This window comes from Colletotrichum costaricense (genome assembly GCF_030867565.1).
Source record: "Colletotrichum costaricense strain IMI 309622 chromosome Unknown Scaffold_3.1, whole genome shotgun sequence".
Lineage (NCBI taxonomy): Eukaryota > Fungi > Ascomycota > Sordariomycetes > Glomerellales > Glomerellaceae > Colletotrichum > Colletotrichum costaricense.
In genome coordinates, this window is record NW_026848232.1 from 945,623 (window position 1) to 965,364 (window position 19,742).

Here is a 19,742-nt window from a genome sequence, read left to right on the forward strand (position 1 = left end):
TTGGAGAAGCTTTCGCAAAGGAAGTCTATTGTGTGAGAGAGGAAAGAAGAAAAAAGCCGACAACAACAATTCCAACCATGGGCCGGCAAAGAAGCCCTTGTCGCGATAGGTCGGGCTTGGGTTTCGGCGCAAGGGTGCGATTGTCTCGGTCGCGGAGGATGCTGCGAAAGCTCTGAATGATAGCAGAGGTTACCGCTTCTTTTTTTCTGGTAAGGAAAAAAAAAGGTGAGTGTTCGCTGTGTTAGGTAAGGCACATTCAGATGACGGTACCTTACGGTGAGGCGTCAGGCGTCAGCGGGTTTGGTGCTTGGCTCGACTTGACGGTCCAAGGTTGTGTGCTTTGGTCGTTGCACGTTGATGGCGGCGGTGTTGCTGCTGACTGCAGTTTGCTGGCTGGCTGCTGCAGACGTAGCGCGTCTCTCACCTTTTTTTTTTTTCCTTCGTCCTCTTCCAAGGTGCGTGGTGGGGGGGATGATGTCGCTACCACGTCGTGTACTGTGGGTTAATGTGAATGTTTTAAAAGAGGATAATTGGATGAGAAGGGGTTGTCTCTCCAAGTTAGGTATGTGCGTGTGCTTAGGTAGCAATTGAGACCAGTTCGTGACATGCACCTCACAAAAAAGAAAAAAAAAAAGAGGGTTGAAGGAAGTATAACAAGGCCGTTTCTTGTCCGAGTAAGAAGGGACCGCAGGCTCAAAGAGTCTAGAAGAATTAAGGTCAGATCTGAAGCTGCCTGGTGTCTGGGCCGGGGGAACAATATCGTTGTTGTATTATCATTATCAGCCATGCGGGACTGAGACCACGAGAAACTGAGGATCCAGAGGCTCAGAGTTTACGCAGAAGACCCCGTCACCCGAGTGGAGACCCCTGAAGGAAGAAGAACTGCAAGCACCAGCCCACCACCGGCCACCGGCCACCGGGGCCTGGGACCGTCAAGGAGCCCCATCCAAACACCAATTCATAACGGGAACCGTGGTCGTTCGGGGGTCCTCGACTGGGACGGACGGGTCAGGATGAGGTCCCTTGAACACGGGACAGATCGTCCGGCCCAATCAGCAATCACCCTCATCTCGATCCTCACCGACACTGTCACGATGTCACCTGTGAAAGGAAATGTGTTGGAGCCCATTGGCAGCGGTACCTACGGAGTACATATCATCATACTCAAAACTGAGGTGAACAATAAAACACCCCGCCATCCTGGCACCAGCTGTCAAAGCATCAATTCTCATAGCATCTTCCGAATGCAATATTTGCACTTCCCACCCATATTTACCAAATACAGTATAACAAGGGTTCTGGGCTCGGCCGAACTGCCGCTTTCCTCCTCGGCGTTTCCCGCCGTCTCCCTCGAGGTCATCTCGATGACGCGTGTGGGGACCAGGCGGGGAGCTGGCCCCTTATCCGTACACTCTTCAAGGTAAGGTACCTTACCAACGTCATTTTACTCCGATTCCTAGCTTATTCTTCGATCTCAGCTCTTCAAGCACGGCCCATTCCCCAACTGCCAATTTTTCGTCGTCTGAATAGCATCGTGGGAACAAATAACTACCAACGGCTCTCCAAAACTTTGATTCTCGCATCTTTGCTTCGAATTTCAGGGGTATCATTGGTTTTAACTGGCCCATCATTGTCCCGCCCTACAGAGTCGCATTCAAAACCCTTGTTCCTGTCGAGGGTACCTACAGATACCCTGATATTTTCTCAGAAAAACTACCTTGCACCTCTGCCCGCAAGAGCCGAAGCTCTGGCCATCTTTGCATTCCGTGCCTGATCCCATTCCCGTCCGGAGTTTCCGCTCCGGGCCTCTCGCGATGCCTTCTTCTCCTCTTGCAGTGTCCTGGCCTTTTCCCTGGGATCAATCACCACCAGCTCCTCCTCAGCCTTTTTGCGATAGCTGAGATCCTTACCCAGCTTATCCGCTTTAAAGCTGAGCGCCCGTGACATCCACCCCTCGTCGTCGCTGTCTTCCTTGGCGGCCTGATCCCACGCCTTGCAACTCTGGCAATCGGCAATAAAGTGAAGATCACAAAGTTCCGCTTCCTCGTCGGCCACCTTGTCCTCCTTGCGCTCCCCCTCCTCGGCTGCAGAGGTGGGTCCGTCTCCCTTCTCCGGAGCCTCCTCCGGCGGCGCCTGATCCAACTTCGACTTGAAAGCTTTCAAGAAATCGAGAGCTTGTTGGTCTTCACGGCTAGTCGTGTTACCGCCGGGCCTTCTCCTCCTCCCCCGGATTGACGTCTCGGGAATCATGCTTTCCAGTGCAGATTTCTTGGTCTCCTTGACCGGTTCGGAATGAAAGCTCCGCTTCATCGAGGCCTTAAGAGCGGCAATCTCCTCATTTGTCTTCTCGAGAGCCGTCTTGGTGTCGCGAACCTCAGGCTCTGGCGACGGAGAATCCTGAAGTCGGATAGGAATGGCGCTCTTCTTCTCTGATGGCATTTCCTTTGGCGGTGCCGTCCGCTTCTCCTCAGCGGGTTCGGGCTCTGGCTCGTCTCGTGGCGGAGGTTCCGGCGCTTCCACCTTTGCCTTGCCTTTCGATTTAGACTTGGTCGACTTCTTCACGGCCGGTTCCTCTTCCTCATCCACATCCATTACTATTCTCGTGTCGAACTTGGTCTTCTTCAAAACCGGAACCTCCTCGGCATCGCCCTCGTCGTCCCCGAAGCTCAAGAGCTGTTTCCCGCCTTTCCTCTTCTTTTTCTTTTCAATGACCACAGTCTTGGGTGCCTGGGTCGCAACCCTTGACCTCTTCACCATATCATCGAAGGGGTTGACGAGAATCTCCACGTTTGTAATCTTGACAGGGTACGTCGGCCGGTCCGTGCCTGGAGTGACTTCCCCCTCGCCCATCTTCGCTAAATTGTATATCGTGTCGCCAGCTACCCGCCCGAACAGCGTGTTCTTGTTATTGAGTTCGTCTGCCTGATCGAGTGTGAAGAAGAACTGGCTGCCGTTCGTATCAGGACGACTTTCGTTCGCCATGCCCAGCTGCCCGCGCCGGTTCCATTTCAGCCGTGAGTGAAACTCGTCCTTGAATCCGATGCCCGTCGGACCGGCGTTGAGACCGCGTCGCTCATCCATTGGCCAGGGGTCCAGCTCGCCGCTGAATGCGCCGCCATCGTAGATGGACTCGCCGCCATTGCCGGTCCCCGTTGGGTCACCGCCCTGGAGAATGAAGCCCGGCACGAGCCTGTGGAAGATTGTGTTGTCGTAGTAGCCATCGAGGGCAAGCTGGAGGAAGTTTCGGCAGGTGAGTGGTGTTTGCTTGGCAAAGAGCTCGACAGATATATCGCCTAGGGTGGTGTGGAGGATGACGGACGCAGTCGGCTGCGGTTCAAGGTTGTAGATGGCCGACATCTTGGCCGGCCGTGGCAACGCTCTGTCGAGTTAATTGTTGGAATTCTGGGTAGGATCGGGGTGAAAGAGAGAGGTTAACATGGGAGAGGGAGAGGTGCGTGGGACAAGTGGGTGGATGCAGCTGCAACCTTCGAAAGTTTCTAGGTCGTCGTCGGCGAGGTAGCGTTGGATGGTTTATCGATAAGGTCACGTGCAGCTTCGTCGGGACGTCATCTGATTCGGTACCATTCTGTCGGTTCTACCTGCCGCACCCTTCACATCGTGTAAGTGCCTCCCGCTAGGCTGCATCATATCTCAAAATTATCCCATCTGAATACTCCCTAATAATGTGCAAGGTACTTAGGCCTGGCTGTCTCCTTTCTCACCATAAGAGGTCGGGGGAACATGGCCGAGAGGTATGAGGGGGATGTCATAGTATCAACCCGAAAGTCCTTGAGCCTCACTCAACCTAACCTTTTGTTCAATTCCCCATTGATGACCTCTTTTTCTCCCGCTTTATCTACCTCTATATATGTTTGATCTATGTCCTGTAATATCTATAAGAATAAATTGAAGAAGCTGAGAGAGTCAATGAAGAGTATTTGCATCAAACAATTCGCCTAGTCTTTACACATCGACCTCCTCCACAACGTATATCCTACACGCACGGCACAATGCGTAGACTCCCCGAAGAAATCACCTACCTAGCAAGGTCAGTAGGATTTATCTCGCCCACGTTACAGTAGAACCTAAATCAGAGAAGCCATAGTGGATGGCCTGAGCTGTATATCGGCTGCCGGTCTTTGAGAAATTGTAACGGGTTGAATTTGCTTGCACCTCGTCTCCGATACACCACCACACTCTGAGAAAAAGCCGACTTCTTCCCTCTACACTATTTGGCGGACCCCTGGTATTCGCCTCTGTATATGCGAGTCAGAAGTAGCAGCACTCCCACTTCATTGCGACTTCATACAATAAACAACTTCAAGCAGCATATCACATAGAGAAATGCCTTTCCAGACGGGTTCATCCATACGGCGGGCAGAGTCATTGAATTGCGCAGACACACTTGCTCACATGCCTGAAATCGCCCTCTCAAAGACGAGGGCTGCCGACAACCTCTCTTCGCTTCCCGAGCACATATATCAAAGGACACATTCACAGCAAGGCCTTGGATACTTCCCCGAGAGCAACTGCAGGGAAGAAGGAAGCCATACGCCGCCTAGCAGCAGCATCGCGGCGGCTACAGTATTTACCTCGGGGCCCTCGGAGAGTAGCGACCTTGTCTCGTCGCCGCCGCCGACAGGTCAGAGTCAGAGTGATGATCACCCTAGTGGCGTGGCCGATGAGGATCCACACGACTCGCAGGCGACGGAGAGCGCCCCGGAAGACGATACTTCGGGTCCTGAAGAGGTAGGGGAAGAGTAAGTTTCGCCCTTCTTGCAAGGTATACCAGAAAAAGAAGGATGTTAACCGTCAGTCTACCAACAGAAAGCCTTGTTGTATCTGCCCTCGGTGCCCACGGCACTCAAAGTCTTGGATGTGCCAGGAATGCGGCGACTCACTAGCTCCGGATGAGCGTGATGCCCCGTGCTGCTGCCCTGGTCCTGATGCTGAATCCTGTGGATCAGATTGCGAGGAGACGGAAGTTCAGGGGCATATTAGATCAGAGTCACCTGAATGGGAGTCAGTATTGTAAGAAGCCCGGTCCCAGGAACAATATGTGGCGGCTCTTGGGTGTGCAATGGAATTTTTGTTTCTTTTCTTTTCCCACTTGTTGTGTCTATGATGATTTGTCTTTGGCAAAAGTATTTGCGACAATGAATGGGAATACCAAAGTGGCGTCCGCATAGACCTAGACGCATTATATGTGTTAGCAATGGAAATACACAACCTTCTCCAAACCAAGTGCTCGTGGTGACATACCTTGACGGCATCGGCGCCAATCTTGATCTTTCCCCAGGAAACGGCCTCATCCGGCCTGGCGCCCGCATCACTTCCGTCAAACTCCTGGCCAGTGTTGATGTACACGGCCGACTCGGCGCCGTTGCGCATTAGGCAAGCGTTCGCAATGTGATGCTTAATGACGCCGCCACCTAGGATAATCATACCTGCCCTCTTGGCGCGCACCGAGATAGTGTTGATCTTTCGGATATCCTCGACGATGTCGCACTTGAGCTGGCCAGGCGAGGTCTTGAAGGTGTGGAAGTACAGCATATCGCCCAGGCTCCCGTCCGTGAGCGCAGGGCAGAAGACGGGGATGTCGTTCTTCCACGCCCAGTAGTAGACGGAGCGCTCGTCGTTGATCTCCTTGCCGAGGCGGTGGATCATCTTGGAGGGCGTCCAGTTGATCTCGTCGTCGGTGCCCTTGCTGGCTTCCTGCTCCTCGTACATCTTGTCAAAGATGGGCACGACCCAGTCCTCAAAGGCGCGGTAGTTCGAGTTCGGGACGACAAGGTTGCCGATTCTGTTCTGTCCCTTTTTGCGTAGGCCTTCGCCGTCGGCGCTAAAGGACGACATGTAGGTGTCGCCCAGGCACTTGATAAAGTCCTCCTCGATGCCGCCGGCGGTGGTGACGATGGCGGAGACGTGCTTGTGTTTGACCAACCACCGGAAGACGCCTCGCATGCCGGAGGAGATCATGTTGGAGGTGTAGCCTAGGAAGATGGTGGTCTTGTCGCCGGTTTCTGGGTCTCTCCAGGCCCTCTTGAAGTCGCAACCCGCCTGTCAGCAGGGTGTCGTCTCACACGTGGGAGCAATAGAGGTGGCGGCTCACCATGTCATTGATGATCCGGATGGACTCGGTCAGAGACGAGGCTTGGAAACCCATGAATCTCATGCCATTGTAGAGACTCTCGGCGGTGATTGGACCCTTGATGTCGTCAAAGTCCAACTCCTCGACTTTCTGTGCGCCTTCGGGCATTTCTTCCGAGACGACAAGGACCGCATCGGTTGCTGCCGCCGGCGGGGCGTTGGGGTTCTCTTGAGATGCCATGATATAATTTCTGTAAATGAACGAATGAGGGAGGCACACCGAAATCAGGTTGCAGTTGAGTTGCAAATGTGAGGGATCTCAAAAGTGAGATTGTCTCAAGCCCACCGAACAAAGGTACATACCAGTGAGGGGAGTGGCGATCTATAGTAAATAGTGGGAACACGAACCGCGGAGAATTGTGGATGGCTATCAGACAAGAACCCTGTGACTGTTTCAACCCAAAAAATAAATAAACAGGGTGTCTCTATCCGTACTCTTTTTCGTTCTTAGCAATCAGGGAACGAGGAACTCTGACGGGATATTGGAGCTGGCGTGGAAAAAAAAAGTGACCATCCACACACACAGGTACACACTTCAGAATGGCTCCATCCGGGCGGGCATGGGATGACTCCACGGCCGTGATGTTTAGAAAAGACGGACTCCACTCTGCAAAGAATTTTGACGGAAAGGTGGAGTACCAGGCGGCAGGGTCTGCCACGGCGCGCGCGCACAGGGACCCACCTCGAATTGTGAGTGCCCACCCATGCAGGTCGGGTCGTCTAATGGTAAAGCGACACGGCGACGGACGGACCTGGAGTGTGTGTGGTCGATGACTTTTGGTGCGTGTGAAGTGATGCTGGTTGGGTATCCATTCAATGCGTGCCTGGATAGAGACGTGGAAGAAGACATGATGATTTCGAATTGCACAAAAGACGGGAGGCTCATCGGTGGATGTGGTACAAAGTGCAAGGTACCTTCCTCGAGATGATGTGGATTTGGTGACTACCTCAGTGGACTCTTGAGGTTTGTCTGTGGACACTTCCAGCTGGGCCGTGGACGGGGCGGGAGAGGTTTCCATAAGGTACCAAGGTTCCATGACAAACATTTGAAGGGTACGTACCGCATCTCTTGGAAACTGACCGGGAAATTGAGATTTCGGAGACAAGCAGCAGACAGGAAGACAAGCACAAGGCACCTCAAATTCGGGCAGGCATTGGATGGAAGGCAGGGCCAAAGACAACACCCTCAGGCTCGAACTGCCGTGGGTCCCGCTAGAAACCTGAAAGAGTCTAGCGCGTGTTGGCGGTAAAAGGCTGGCGCTGCCCCCAGCGAATTTGAGATCCAATTCAGCCCAGTGCCAAACCTGGAACTAAGCGCCACTGCACGCGAACCGTATTTTGCAGGCTGCCCCGAACGTGGCCGTGGCCGTGGCCGTCCAGTACCGTTCGTACCTACTGCCCGCTGGGGTCCCGTCTTCAATCCTTCAACATCACACGATTGCTCGCCAAAGTGCCCAAGTGTCGCATCTCCGCGCTTCATCACGACGACACACCAACCTTCGCCTACGAGCATCGCTGCCAACGGGACACCGTCCACACACAATCAACGTGCCGTCATCCACCCGTACATCATTACCCAGTGCAAAGCCATACGCAAACACACACAATAACGACCCGCTGTCGGATGCACCCACTCCCCGCCGTGCCCGCTACGCTACCTCTCTCACCTCCTGACCAGCGCCCGTCCTGACGCTTATCCGAGGTTGGGACCCGACCACTCCAAGGACCAAAAGTCTTCCATCGACCCACGACAACCAAGGTTCTCTGGTTCCACGTCCCAATCCAGACACATATGGTATTGGACCTTTATCATAGGCAACTTTAAGGGCTGTCGCCCGGCCTAGTGCGATGTGAGTAGACGATGCAACAAACCTAAATCTCCGACTTCTTCGAGTCTTCCATCAAAATTCCCACAACCCGCATGCCCGACCTGGACAAGCCATCGCGCTCGACGCAAATCGAGCCAAACCCCTAGACCCTCCCGACCACCAGATGCGACCGCCCTTTGACCACAACAGGCGTCCTGTGGATGCGAGGCGGCCTCTCGAGCGACCCCTTCATGCTAATCACGATCTTTATAGGGCTTCGAGATATTCCTCGAGGTATGACGGGGGAGATCGCGGCGACCGTCGCTCCAGATCGCCTCGCGACCGCTCACCCGATCGTTACGAACGCGCATCCCAGTACAGTGATGGCGACCGCCGCCGATCATCCGCCGAGGCGCGCTCCAACACTTCAGCATTTACCAACAACAGAGATTCGTTTCGCGACAACCTACCCCGTGACCCGCCACGGGGGCCTAAGGCGCTTTTAGATCCTCCCAGTGGACCCAGAGGCGGCGGCTATGCTGGTGACTTCAGAGGACGTGGCAGAGGTGGCCGTGGCCGCGGATGGGTTCGCGATGACAGCAGAGATCGCGGACGGGACCGCGATATCGATTTCAGAGACCGACGCGATGGGCCTTATCGAGACGAGAGAAGTCGTGAACGCGAACGGGACTGGGATCGACGGGATAGAGAGAGCTATCGAGGACGCCCACGCTCGCCTGGTAGAGGGCGCTCACCACCACAGCGAGATTTCCGCGATAGAGATCCTCCATTAGGCGTCGATGCCGAACGATCTAGGCGCGGCTCAAGGGACGGTGGCCCACCTTCCGCTGGCTCGTCCAACTCTGACCCCCCCTTCGGCATGGGTCGAGGTGGTTTTAGAGGAGGCAGAGATCGGGGACGCGGAGGATGGGAGAGAGGAAGGGGAGGAAGAGCTGGTTTCTACGACGACCGCGATCGCTTCGGACCTCGCAGTCGCTCTCAGGAAGGGCGATGGGGCCGCGATAGGGACGACCGCGACCGTGGCGACCGATGGGTTGATCCTGAAATTCGCAGAGACCCTCGAGACGAACCCCGTGATCCCCGAGACCGCGAGTTGCTTAGACCAAAGGTCGACCGAGAACGAGACAGAGGCATGTCTTCCCAAGCACAGTCGCCAAACACCAAGGACGTATCTCCGCCCCCGCTCGCCCCTTCAGCACCCGCTTTCGGCACTGTCCCTAGTCGAAACGGCCCGGCAGACGGATCGCCCATCATTGGCGGCACCGGCAAACTGCCACCCACAGCCCCCAGAGCCTTCAACTCCGAACGACCTGTTTCTGCCGGACACGGCGGCGGAGGTAGCGGCGGGGATTTCCCGGCACCCCCTACCGGTCCAGCAAAGATGAACCTTGTAGAGGGCAGCCCGCCTATCCCCTCTGGCCCTCGTGCTCAACAACAGAAACAGCAACGGCCCTCGAGTAAGCAATGGATAAATCCAGCACTGGGGAAGAAGGGCCCCCCCGAGTCGCCCAAGATTATGAGGTCGCAGAGCTTTGCGCAACAGCAACGCCCGGTACCTTTCCGTCATGAAAGCGTACCAGCAGAACAAGGCGACAACGACCGGCGTCCACGCAGTAGTGATGCGAAGGCCGACTCTCACAATTCCGCCAATGAAGGTTCGGTCAAGTCACTTAACCTTCCGGAACCTGGCGAAATTGTCATCAAATCCGAAAGAGACAGCTATTCTGCCAGAGGCTCCATGGATCGAGATATAGAATATCCGGATGATTCAAGGGACATTGTCATGGTAGGAACCGATAATCATGGATATCAGGAGCGTCGGAACCCTCCACGGCGGGAAGAGAAGTTCGACACAGCCGACAAAGACGACAGCGATGAGGGCTTAGTGGACGAGGACGAGGAAGAGACGAAGGAGCCGCCCAAGCTTGTAAAGCCTACAAAGGTGAGCCGTATGTCTGTGCCGCGAGTTCGATTTCTTCTCCCGCCCCAGGAACCCTCGGCGCCTGTCTCCGAACAGACGTCCGAATCCGATGACGACGAAGATTACGGAGAGTATTTCGCCATGGAAATCGCAAAGGAAGAGGCCGAATTGCAGAGATTACAGGACGCAGCCGACAGTACTCCGGACAGAATCATCGCTCGCTACGCTGCAGTCTCGCACGAAGCATTGGTAGCGCTTGTCACCGAGCCAGAGAGTCTTGTGGATATGCTTGGGCCGATCCCCGACGTCATCGAACCTCCGAAAGAAGCTACCCCGATTAAGTCACCGGTTGTGGAGCAGCGCGAAAAGACGCCCAAGATCTCGAGCCCAGTTCAGCAAGCCAAATCATCACCAAAGGAGTCTGCTGTGGTACCCGAGCCAATCTCCGTTGCTGTGTTCGCACCGAAGTCGGAGGAGCCCGAGGTTGAGAAGAAGCCCGAAGAGCCTCTCATCGAAAAGGAGGCAGACAAGGAATTAGAGAAGGAAGTGGAGAAAGAAGTCGTGGCGACAGCGCCTAAGGTGACTGAGCAAGAACCCGAGAAGGAGCCAGAGCCAGAGCCAACAACAGTCGTTGAGAAGCCCGCCGAAAAGCCCGTTGATAAGCCCCTGGAGCCAATCGCCGAGAAAGTTGTCAATGATGCCGAGGAATCCACAGACGGTTCCGCCAAGGAGAACTCTGAGAAGCCTGCTGCGAAACTGGCTGAACCTGTTGTCGAAATGGCTCAAGAAGCGCCCATGGTCCCTGCCTCGAATGAGCCGCAGCCCAAGACAGAGGAAATGGATATCGACGAGCCTGCCTCGGTTCTACTGGCACCCTCTCTCCCTCAACCATCCGAGCCGGCAAAGGATGTGGATGTTGCTATGGAAGACGCATTTGAGCCCGAGAAAGCCCCATTGGAGCCGGTGGTCGAACGCGAGGAACCCAGGGAGCCGGTCATGAACGGCCAGCACCTTCTGCTCCAACCGTCGAGTGTGCCAATGGAAACGATCGAAGGCGATAAGGGTCTGCCCAGCACGCCCTCGCAAATGGACGATGACGACGACAACTCTACCGAATCTGAGGACCCCGACGTGATGCTCATCGATAAGATCCGACAGTTCTCCACGACGCCCCCTCTCGACAGTTTACCCGATTACAGCTGCCGCCCTTGGAGCCGGGACCGGGATTTCTTACAGTCTCTCGAGTCAGATTCGATGGTCGACGATTTCATTCTGCAGCAGCTTGACAAGATCTCCCTGGAGAAGATGACTGGACAAGGGGAGGCTCGCAAGGATTACGCCGAGAACTACATCAAGTACCTCGATTTTACAGTCTCGAGCGACCCAATCGCGGTCAAAAGCCGAGAAACCTTTATCAGCTGTCTGCCGACACCCGAGAAACATATTCCTATTCCTCCTCCCCCGGAACTTAAACCCGAAGGTAGGGGAGCTGGCAGAAGGTATGCGAGCGAACGAGACCTAGAGAGAGTTTTGCAAGCATCCATGAGGGAAGACGAAGAACGGAAAGAGAGGGAACAACGCGCCATGCAAGAGAAGTATCGCAGTGAGAAAGAAGCCGTCATTCCCGAGATGTACTGGAGACAGGAGGACCGGGACAACGAATTCTTCAAGGACACCACCGGTTTCACGCCTGTGGAGAAGCTTGTACCTGCCTGGCAGATTATGCCGCCAATCAACAACTTCACCCCCGAAGAAGCAGACCTCTTCGAGAAGAGATATCTCACGAACCCGAAGCAATGGGGAGTCGTCGCTGAAAACGTACCTAAGCGCAACTTCGGTACCTGTATTCAGTACTACTATCTGATGAAGAAGGATCTCAACCTCAAGGAGAAGCTTAGAAAGCAACCCAAGCGTAGAAAGAAGGGTAGAGGTAAGACCCGCTCAAGCGCGCTTGTCTCGGAGCTGGGCAACGCCGAAAATGAGGGAGAGGAGAACCAAGAGAACGGCGAAAACGGAGAAAGGAGACGTCCACGTCGTGCTGCTGCCCCGACATGGGGCTTCGAGCAACCGCCCACGGATTCCGACAACGCCACACCAGCCGGTACACCCGGCCGGCGCGGAGCCAAGGCTGATCCCGAAAAGGTCGACGGTAGGAAGCGCGGACGGAGGGCAGCCAAAGACAAGGAGCCGAAGGCGCCTAAATCTCAGCAGACTCTTGCAGCAGCACCCACGCCCGCTACAGGCAAAGGAAGATCTCGCTCGAACTCTAGAGTTCAGAACACTGAGTTCCAGCCGCCTCCGCCTGTGCCTATGGAGAATCGTCTGCCCTCGCAATTCGAGGCCCCGGTTACCGGCGTTCAGCCTCCTCTGATTCCAATTCAACAACAACAGGCCCCTCTGGTTGTTCAGGAGCGCCCTGTTCCCATCACCCCTTCACCGATATCCGAAGTCATGGCGCCTCCATCACTACGGCCCGAGCCACCACCACCTCCCGCGCAACCGACTGTTGCGACTTTCGATATTGCTCAGCCGCAAACCGAACGTCGTGCCCCCAGTCAGGCGTCCAGCTACTGGAGTGTGTCTGAAGCAAATGATTTCCCTGGGCTACTCAAGTCTTTCGGTACTGACTGGGTAGCTATTGCGGGCCATATGGGTTCGAAGACAGCTGTCATGGTCAAGAACTACTTCGTCAGACAGAGAGACCAGGGCAAGACTGAGTGGGAGCAATTCGCTGCCGAGGCTGACGCGAAACGAAGCAGAGGTGAGAAGCTACCAGATCCACCACCGCCCACTGTCGGTGGACGCAAGAAATACGATTCAACGCCTGGGGCTTCGTCACATCGACCCCTTGCTTCCGCGCCTGCCACTCCCGCCCCGACGACTGCATCCGAACCGCCGAGCGAGCCTCCTGTGACAAAGGTCGAGCCTCCCGTCCAACAACCTGGAGCACCACCCTTTGGTCGCTTTGCGATGCCGATTACGCCGGCACCACCGACGCCGGCAGCGCAACAGCAACAGCAACCGCAACCGCCACAGCCCCTTGCTCAAGCTCCTCCGCCTGCCGTGGTTGCCACCCAGGCCCCTCCTCAAGCTCCTCAACAGGCGCCAGTCCCTGCTCAGCAACAACCAGCTGCCCAGCCAGTATCACAGTCAGGGTCGCCGGTTGCTCGTCCACCCCGAGCACCTCCTCAGCAGGCCTTTGGCTTCCAGGAGAGAGAACGAGAGTCGACCCAACCCCCTCAACCAGTCAGGATCTCGCAAAAGCCACCTGCGGCCCCAGTCACCGAGCCCGCTCAGCAGCGGCCTTTGGCTGCCGCACAACCTGTGCAGTCTGTGCAGCCTGACCCGCTGGTTGACCGACAACAGGCCGAGAGGCGACGTGAGATGGAGAGACAAGCCATTGAGCAGCAGCAGCAAGTTGAGAGACAGCAGTTGGAGAGACAACAGCTTGAGCGGCAGCGTATAGAGCAACAGCAGGTCGAGCGACAGCAACTGGAAAGGCAGCAAATTGAGAGGCAACAAATCGAGAGGCAACAAATCGAGAGGCAACAAATCGAGAGGCAACAGATGGAGCGTCAACAGCTTGAGAGGCAGCAGATTGAGCGCCAGCAGATTGAGCGCCAGCGCATCGAGCAACAGCAATTCGAACGCCAACAGCTCGAGAGAGAAGCTATCGAAAGGCAGCAGATCGAGCGACAGCAGATGGAGAGGCAGCAGATCGAGCGCCAGCAAGCTGAGCGACAGCAAATGGAGAGGCAACAGATGGAGAGGCAGAAGATCGAGGCACAAGCCAAGGAACACCTACGCCCGGCCGAACGTTCCCGCCTCAAGCAGGAGCCTGAGATGACACCGCCGCAGCATCATTACGAGCCATTCTCTTATGGTCAGCAACCGGTGCGCAACGTGCCGCCTCCTCGATCTGAACCACCTGTGGCGAGACAGCCTGCCGAGCCGCCGCGGGCAACGGCTACCCCAGTCCCGCAAGGCTACGGCCAGCCAATGCCTCAGCCAGGTGGACGACTCTTGGGTGACCCTCAGCCGTCTGTCTCAACACCCCCTGGCCAAAGGCCCATTGCAGCTCAACGACCTATGCCCACCCATATGGACTCTTATGGCACTCCTCCCCAGCAGCAACAGCCGCCGCCAGCAGCGGCCGCGCCCCCGCCTCGCTCGTCAGCTTCGGAGAACAGGAGATCCAACATCATGTCGTTGCTCAACGACGACCCACCAGCGGCTGCCGCTGCTGCCGCTCCTACACCCCCGCCTCAGCCCAAGCGTGTTAATGACATGGCCCAAATCAAGCCATCCCCGACGCCGCCACCACAAAGCATGTCTAGAGTACCTGTTGCCGCGCCGGTGCCGACTCCCCTACGGCCAGAGCGGGAGCCTCCTCAGGCAGCTTATCCCTATGGCCGGAATGCTCCCTCAGCTTCTGCGATGCCTCCTCTGAAGCCGACTTACACTGCCTCGCCCCAATCGCAGCACATGAGCGCCCCGAGATCAGCCATTGCATCTCCTCATGATGCGGCGCAAGCCGTCGAGAGGGACTACTACCGCCATCAGTACCACCAGCCTCCAGCGACGAACTCTCCTCAGGTAGCGCAGCCTTATCCGCCGCAGCCCCAGTCTCGTGATCCTCGTGATCCGCGTGACCCCAGGGACCCCAGAGATCCTTATCAACCTCAGACTACGTACCCTGCGTACGGTGCACCTGCTTCCCATGCTGGCTCGCCACCGCCTCAGTACGCCGTACATCAGTCGGCTTCCAGACGCGAAACGCTCCCCCCACAAGGCAGGGAATCGGCATGGGCTCCTGGACCTCAGGGACACGTCATGGGCCAGCCGCAACCGCCGCAGCAGCAGTCTTCATGGCCACCGGCGTCACATGCGCAGCCCGCTAAGCAACCTCAGCAGGCACCTCCTCCTCAAAACTGGGCCTCTCCGCATATGTCGGCGCAAAAGGCACCTCCGACGGGCTCGGCCATGCCGCAACAATCCTGGGCTTCCGGACCACCTCAACAGCAACAACAACAACCGCCGCCGGGGCACCACATGTCGATGCGAGACGAGAGAGGTTCGGCCATGTACGGTCAGATCCCGCCTCAGCACCAACACCCAATGCAAGGTCGCTACCCGCCCGTCTCCCGCGCACCAGAGCCAATGCCGCCTCAAGGTCAACAGGCGTACCCGCCGCGGTATGCATCGACGCCCGCGCCTAGAGATCCCCGGGACCAGATGCCACCCCGGAGCTACACGCCCGTAGGATACGATTCACGTGGCCCGCCTCCGGGACCTTACCCTCCGGATCCTAGAGAGATGCAAATGCGCGAAATGAGCCGCGACCCCCGAGATCCTCGGGATCCTCGGGAGATACAACATCAGGAGATGCTCCAGCGCGGTCAACTGCGTCCACAAGATGGCTATGGGAGACAACCTGATCGATATGGCCGATAGAGGCGTGTATCCGACTCCACTTCTTATCAAGCATGTATCAAAGAACCAACAAAAAAAGAGAAGACTTTAACTACGGGGGGATGATTGGTGTATGGTGTGTTTTATGGTCTGGATTAGAGACCGGAAACCATAAGGAAACGCAGATGCAGGAATGTTTGGGGGCAAGGGGCGGACGTGTATTCATAGTGTTTCAACGCATAAAGCAGGAGACTTTTTTTTTTTTTACTTCAATGGCAATTTCATTCATTCAGAATGCGTCTTACCTTGGCTGTTTTATATCGCCGCTTTTCGTCCCTGGCAAGGATGAATGAAGTCTACGCTCACTTCGAGTGCATGTTGCAAATGGGAGTACTCCTCGATTCATCATCCAACCTCCCGAGTTGCTTGTCTCTTTACGTCTCTTATTCGTGAGTAATATGTACAACTTCGAATAAAAAGTCTCCCTCTCCTTGGCAACTCAACTCAAGACACACACATCGCCTCCTCGTCCAAGTTTCGTCATCTCATGATAATCACATCCATCCAAACGTGCTTCGCCAAAATGCACAAGGAGCCTGAATTTACCGGCTCTTTCGAGTGTTTCTTCGCCCGGAAGACCCCCGCCAACGCCTTTGCCTTGCCGTGCCGTGCCGTGATGATGATGTCATGTTCTGTCGAATTACCGCAGGGCCGTCCGTGTAAACGCCGACAGCAGGCCCCTTGGCTGTGACACGAGAATACCCAACCATTGAGGGCTATTCGTTTCCTCCCAAAACTCGTGTTCCCCCGTCCAGGTACGTATGCATGGCGCAGAATCGGTCGCCACCACATCAATCCCGTCTCCCTTTTTGGCCTCCTCCCATCCATTGAGCAGGTTTCTTCAATTCCGACAGTTGCGCCGGCTCAGTCGACCTTGTCACGGGGCCACAGCTTTGCAAAATCTGTGACTGGAAAGCAGAAGCAAGTATGCAACCAACCAGCCCTATCAGATATAAGCTTGCTGTTACGGGGTAGATCGCCAGCCCTCTCGACTGGCTGGTCTCGTACCCCGCAGCCCGGCGCCAAGATTTCCGCCACGCAATTCATACAATTACTCCGTACGATTTCGGCCAGTCGTTCATTCAATCAGCGGTTTCTTCTGCCCTCCCACCAGACATAATCCCAACGTCTTGAGAGACTCTCGGTCGTTCGCTAAAACAATCGCCCGGGCAGGGAGCATAGGGTTGTTCGGGTCGACATGCGAGGCGTCCTTTGCAGCCTGTTCGATGGCGTCCATTTCCTCTTTACACGCTTGCTGGTCCATTGGACAAATAACCAGCGGCTGCCTGACGGTCAAATCTCTGGTCGATCCTAGCTGCGCCTAGTGAAGTCTGTGAGCATGGGTAAGTTATTGCAAAGTCTGATAGACGTACCTTGACCGTCAAATAAAACTCAATCTTGTACAAGGTTGAGCTCGTCGTGAACGAAGTAACTTCATAGAGCGGAAAGGCCGGTTTTCCTCTGCGAATGATGCCGTCCGGATCGCGCAAGTCCTTTGAGGGAAACACTAAGCCCAAATTTGTTGCATATCCAGCCTCGGGCATTTTCGTATTGACCAACTGCGTGTTCTTGGCAACTTTGTTGACCTTCTTCGTAGGCTCGTCGCCTTCTGGGTTGTACGTGATCTCCTCCTCGATGGTGACGGTGATCTTCTGAATCGTAACCTTCAACGCTTTCTTCATCCAGTCGGGGTTGGGTACTAGTTTTATATAGACTGTTATCGGGTCTAGTGGGCCGTAGCTCCATTTGGGGACCGAGATGCCCAGTGTGACAACGCTTGCGTCGCTGACTTGCCTCGACTCTGGCTTGTTGTACATGCCGAAGGTCGACAAAGTGTCGTATCGCTGGAGTGGTATAGGAAAGGAGTATTTGTTCTGTAGGGTGTGTCCTTGTTGCACGGTAACAACAAGCTCGTAGTACGTCTCGGCCGTTCGGCTGGGGAGTTGCAATGATGCCGGGGGTATTCGTCGGTTCGTTTCTTCGCCACCTCTTCCAAACGGGATGAACAGGACGAACGGCAAATCCATCGCAATGACGCTCTCAGCATCCTTTCCTGATTGACATCTGAACAGCAGAAGCTCTTTGCCGACTACGTCCGTCGTTTCCCTTCTCGGGGTTCCCAGGTGCCTCTTCGCAACATTCTCGGCGGCGGGGTGTATTGTTTCTCTCCGCTGTAGACAAATGCGCACCAGCGAAACGGAAACGGGCATGGAATAGCCCTGTGATGGACGGATCTCGACTTTGCCTTCGATTCGGGGCTATATTGCGAGCAAAGAAAGGTGTCAGCAAACAGCGCGCAAAGGGTAATTTGACCACATCAGCCTCCCCGACGTCATCACAGAGGGTCCAACGTACTAGCGTCGCAGAAATGCCCGGGTAGCCGACCAGAAAGCTGCTGTTGGGCGGACCAGAAACCCTCACGAAGGCGGCCATACTGGCTGGATCGCCAGAGTATCCAGAATGCGTCTCTCGTCGGCGTGAAAGTGGTAATGGCGTTGGGCGGATGATAGAGGTGAGGTTCTCATGCGTGTCGGTGGGCGGCAGTCGTGCTTCCTAGGCGCTGCGCGCGTTGCCGCCTGGTGGGTGTGGGGTCCAGACAGTTGAGTCCAAGCTATCGGGGACGTGCAACAGCAAGAGCAGAGCGCAAGGCCAAGCGGCGGCATTACATGAACGGATCGCAGTTGGCCGGTAGCCTGGGGTTTGGCTTCGTCGGGCCGGGCGCTGTGGCGAGTACTGCTAGCAGTGCGCGTTCCAGCGTCGAGATGGGCGTTGATGGGAGTTGGCGCAAAGTCAGGTCGGAGGGGTTGGAGAAAGCGGCGCCCTGTTCCGGAGTCTGGAGATGTGACCGGCGGGCGGTTGTTGGAGAGGGTGCGGAAATGGGGGGTGGAAAAGAAGAAGAATCGAGAGCAGTGACCAGCAGAAACAAGACCTCTCAGCCCAGGCCACAAGGTCGCGCGACTTGTGTACCTCAGCAAGGTGAAGCAGCTAAACAGGGCACCTAAGTTCTGAGTGGGTGCAGCTGGGCTGATGCAGCTTATTCTCGCTTCTGCATCGATTTTCCCAAGACAAGCATAAGCAGCAGCAGCGGTCGCAACGGAAGCAGCAACACGCGAGGCTCGCTCGGTCAAATCGGGCCAGGGAAGCTCTGGGATGAGTGGTGGGTTGCGAATGGAGTCGTGCAAGTGGCACACTGAGCTTGGCGATTTAAGGGTGGACGGAGTAGACACCACAGCTTTCTCGAGGTAAGGTATCTGTACGGAATACTCAGACGTATTGGATCCGTACAGACGTAGTAGACTGGGAGGCTGGTTGTTGGTGGAGGGGCCCGATGTGGCGGGGGGCTGTGCGGGTAGAGATGGGCACTGCACACGGCCCTTGGTCTGTCTATGCCAACTTTGTTTTGCTGATCCGCCGTTGTTTCCGCTGTCTCGTTGTCTTGTGCCCTTTCTTCCTTTCTTCCCTTCGTTGTTCGTCTCTTCCTCGGAGTGTAAGAGGTGTTTGGGGAGTACACTCAGCTTCCCATGTGCACCAATGCACGTCGATATGGGTGTAAGATGGCAAGTCCCCTGTTGGTATTCGTGCAGTACTGACTGGCTGTTATGCTGGGCTTTGCACTGCAATGGATCAGGCTCCGAAGGCGGCAGTTTGCGCTCTGTGTGGGATTCGCTTCACTCTCCGCTGGTGTGTCGATGTTTGTAGTGATTGGGCAGTATGCTGCTCAGCCGCTGAGCTGTGGGTTGTCTACCAGGGGGGTGAGCAGCAGAGAGATGAGAGGATCGGTACAAGGAGTGTACTTGGGGGCTTCGTGGTGGTTCTGCCTCTTCCTTTGAGCCACACTTGAGATGAGTGCGTCTGTGGCAGTATGGGACTTGGAAAGCAGAGCCCGGTGTCCACGTTGGAGGGCCAGTCGTCGTGATGGCTTGCGTGTCGGATAACGGTGTCTGAGCGGGAATCTGGGGGGATGTTTTGGTTTGGATCGGTTCCTTGACCAACAGGTGTCCAACGGCGGAGGGAACGGAAGCCAACATTGCGTCTTCCAACGAAGCTTTCTGGATCATCTGTTTTGATTCGACTCAAATTAGCGGCTGGGACCAGGAAGAGGTACTCACAAGGAAGTAGACTTAGGGAGAGATACTTACCTACCTGGAAGCCTAGAAGGGGTAGGGGTTTAAGGACTAGGGAATGATTGCTGGGACGATTGGCGCACTGGAAAGATGCGGGGAATGCCTCCAACACGATTGCAGTGTCTCGTGTAAGTTCTAGCTCTACCTTACCCTGACAGCCTGAGAGCAGAGCCTTGGCACCTATCTGGGTAGGAGCGAGAACAGAATGTGGAAAGTGGGAAGCAGATGGCTATTTCCTGCATTCGC

At 55.7% G+C, this 19,742-nt stretch overlaps 5 protein-coding genes across 5 annotated transcripts; 2 read left to right on the forward strand and 3 right to left on the reverse strand.

The window, feature by feature from the left end:
* Positions 1-1,713: 1,713 nt before the first annotated feature.
* CCOS01_03129 (cyclophilin type peptidyl-prolyl cis-trans isomerase/CLD) lies at positions 1,714-3,357 on the reverse strand (the record flags this gene model as incomplete). Its single annotated transcript, XM_060451315.1, has 1 exon — positions 1,714-3,357. One exon carries the CDS (start codon positions 3,355-3,357, stop codon positions 1,714-1,716), a length of 1,644 nt encoding a protein of 547 aa, XP_060317580.1.
* A 1,056-nt stretch (positions 3,358-4,413) lies between these two features.
* On the forward strand, positions 4,414-4,764 carry CCOS01_03130 (uncharacterized protein; the record flags this gene model as incomplete). The annotated part of the gene is made up of 1 exon (XM_060451316.1): positions 4,414-4,764. One exon carries the CDS (start codon positions 4,414-4,416, stop codon positions 4,762-4,764), a length of 351 nt encoding a protein of 116 aa, XP_060317581.1.
* A 355-nt stretch (positions 4,765-5,119) lies between these two features.
* Positions 5,120-6,331, reverse strand: CCOS01_03131 (deoxyhypusine synthase; the record flags this gene model as incomplete). The annotated part of the gene is made up of 3 exons (XM_060451317.1): positions 5,120-5,191; positions 5,263-6,060; positions 6,113-6,331. 3 exons carry the CDS (start codon positions 6,329-6,331, stop codon positions 5,120-5,122), a joined length of 1,089 nt encoding a protein of 362 aa, XP_060317582.1.
* Positions 6,332-8,142: 1,811 nt separating this feature from the next.
* Positions 8,143-15,354, forward strand: CCOS01_03132 (myb-like DNA-binding domain-containing protein; the record flags this gene model as incomplete). The annotated part of the gene is made up of 1 exon (XM_060451318.1): positions 8,143-15,354. The coding sequence occupies one exon, from the start codon at positions 8,143-8,145 to the stop codon at positions 15,352-15,354; it is 7,212 nt and encodes a 2,403-aa protein (XP_060317583.1).
* A 1,096-nt stretch (positions 15,355-16,450) lies between these two features.
* Positions 16,451-19,430, reverse strand: CCOS01_03133 (arrestin; the record flags this gene model as incomplete). The annotated part of the gene is made up of 5 exons (XM_060451319.1): positions 16,451-16,693; positions 16,746-17,630; positions 17,808-18,756; positions 18,964-19,024; positions 19,118-19,430. The coding sequence occupies 5 exons, from the start codon at positions 19,428-19,430 to the stop codon at positions 16,451-16,453; spliced, it is 2,451 nt and encodes an 816-aa protein (XP_060317584.1).
* Between the last annotated feature and the right edge of the window lie 312 nt (positions 19,431-19,742).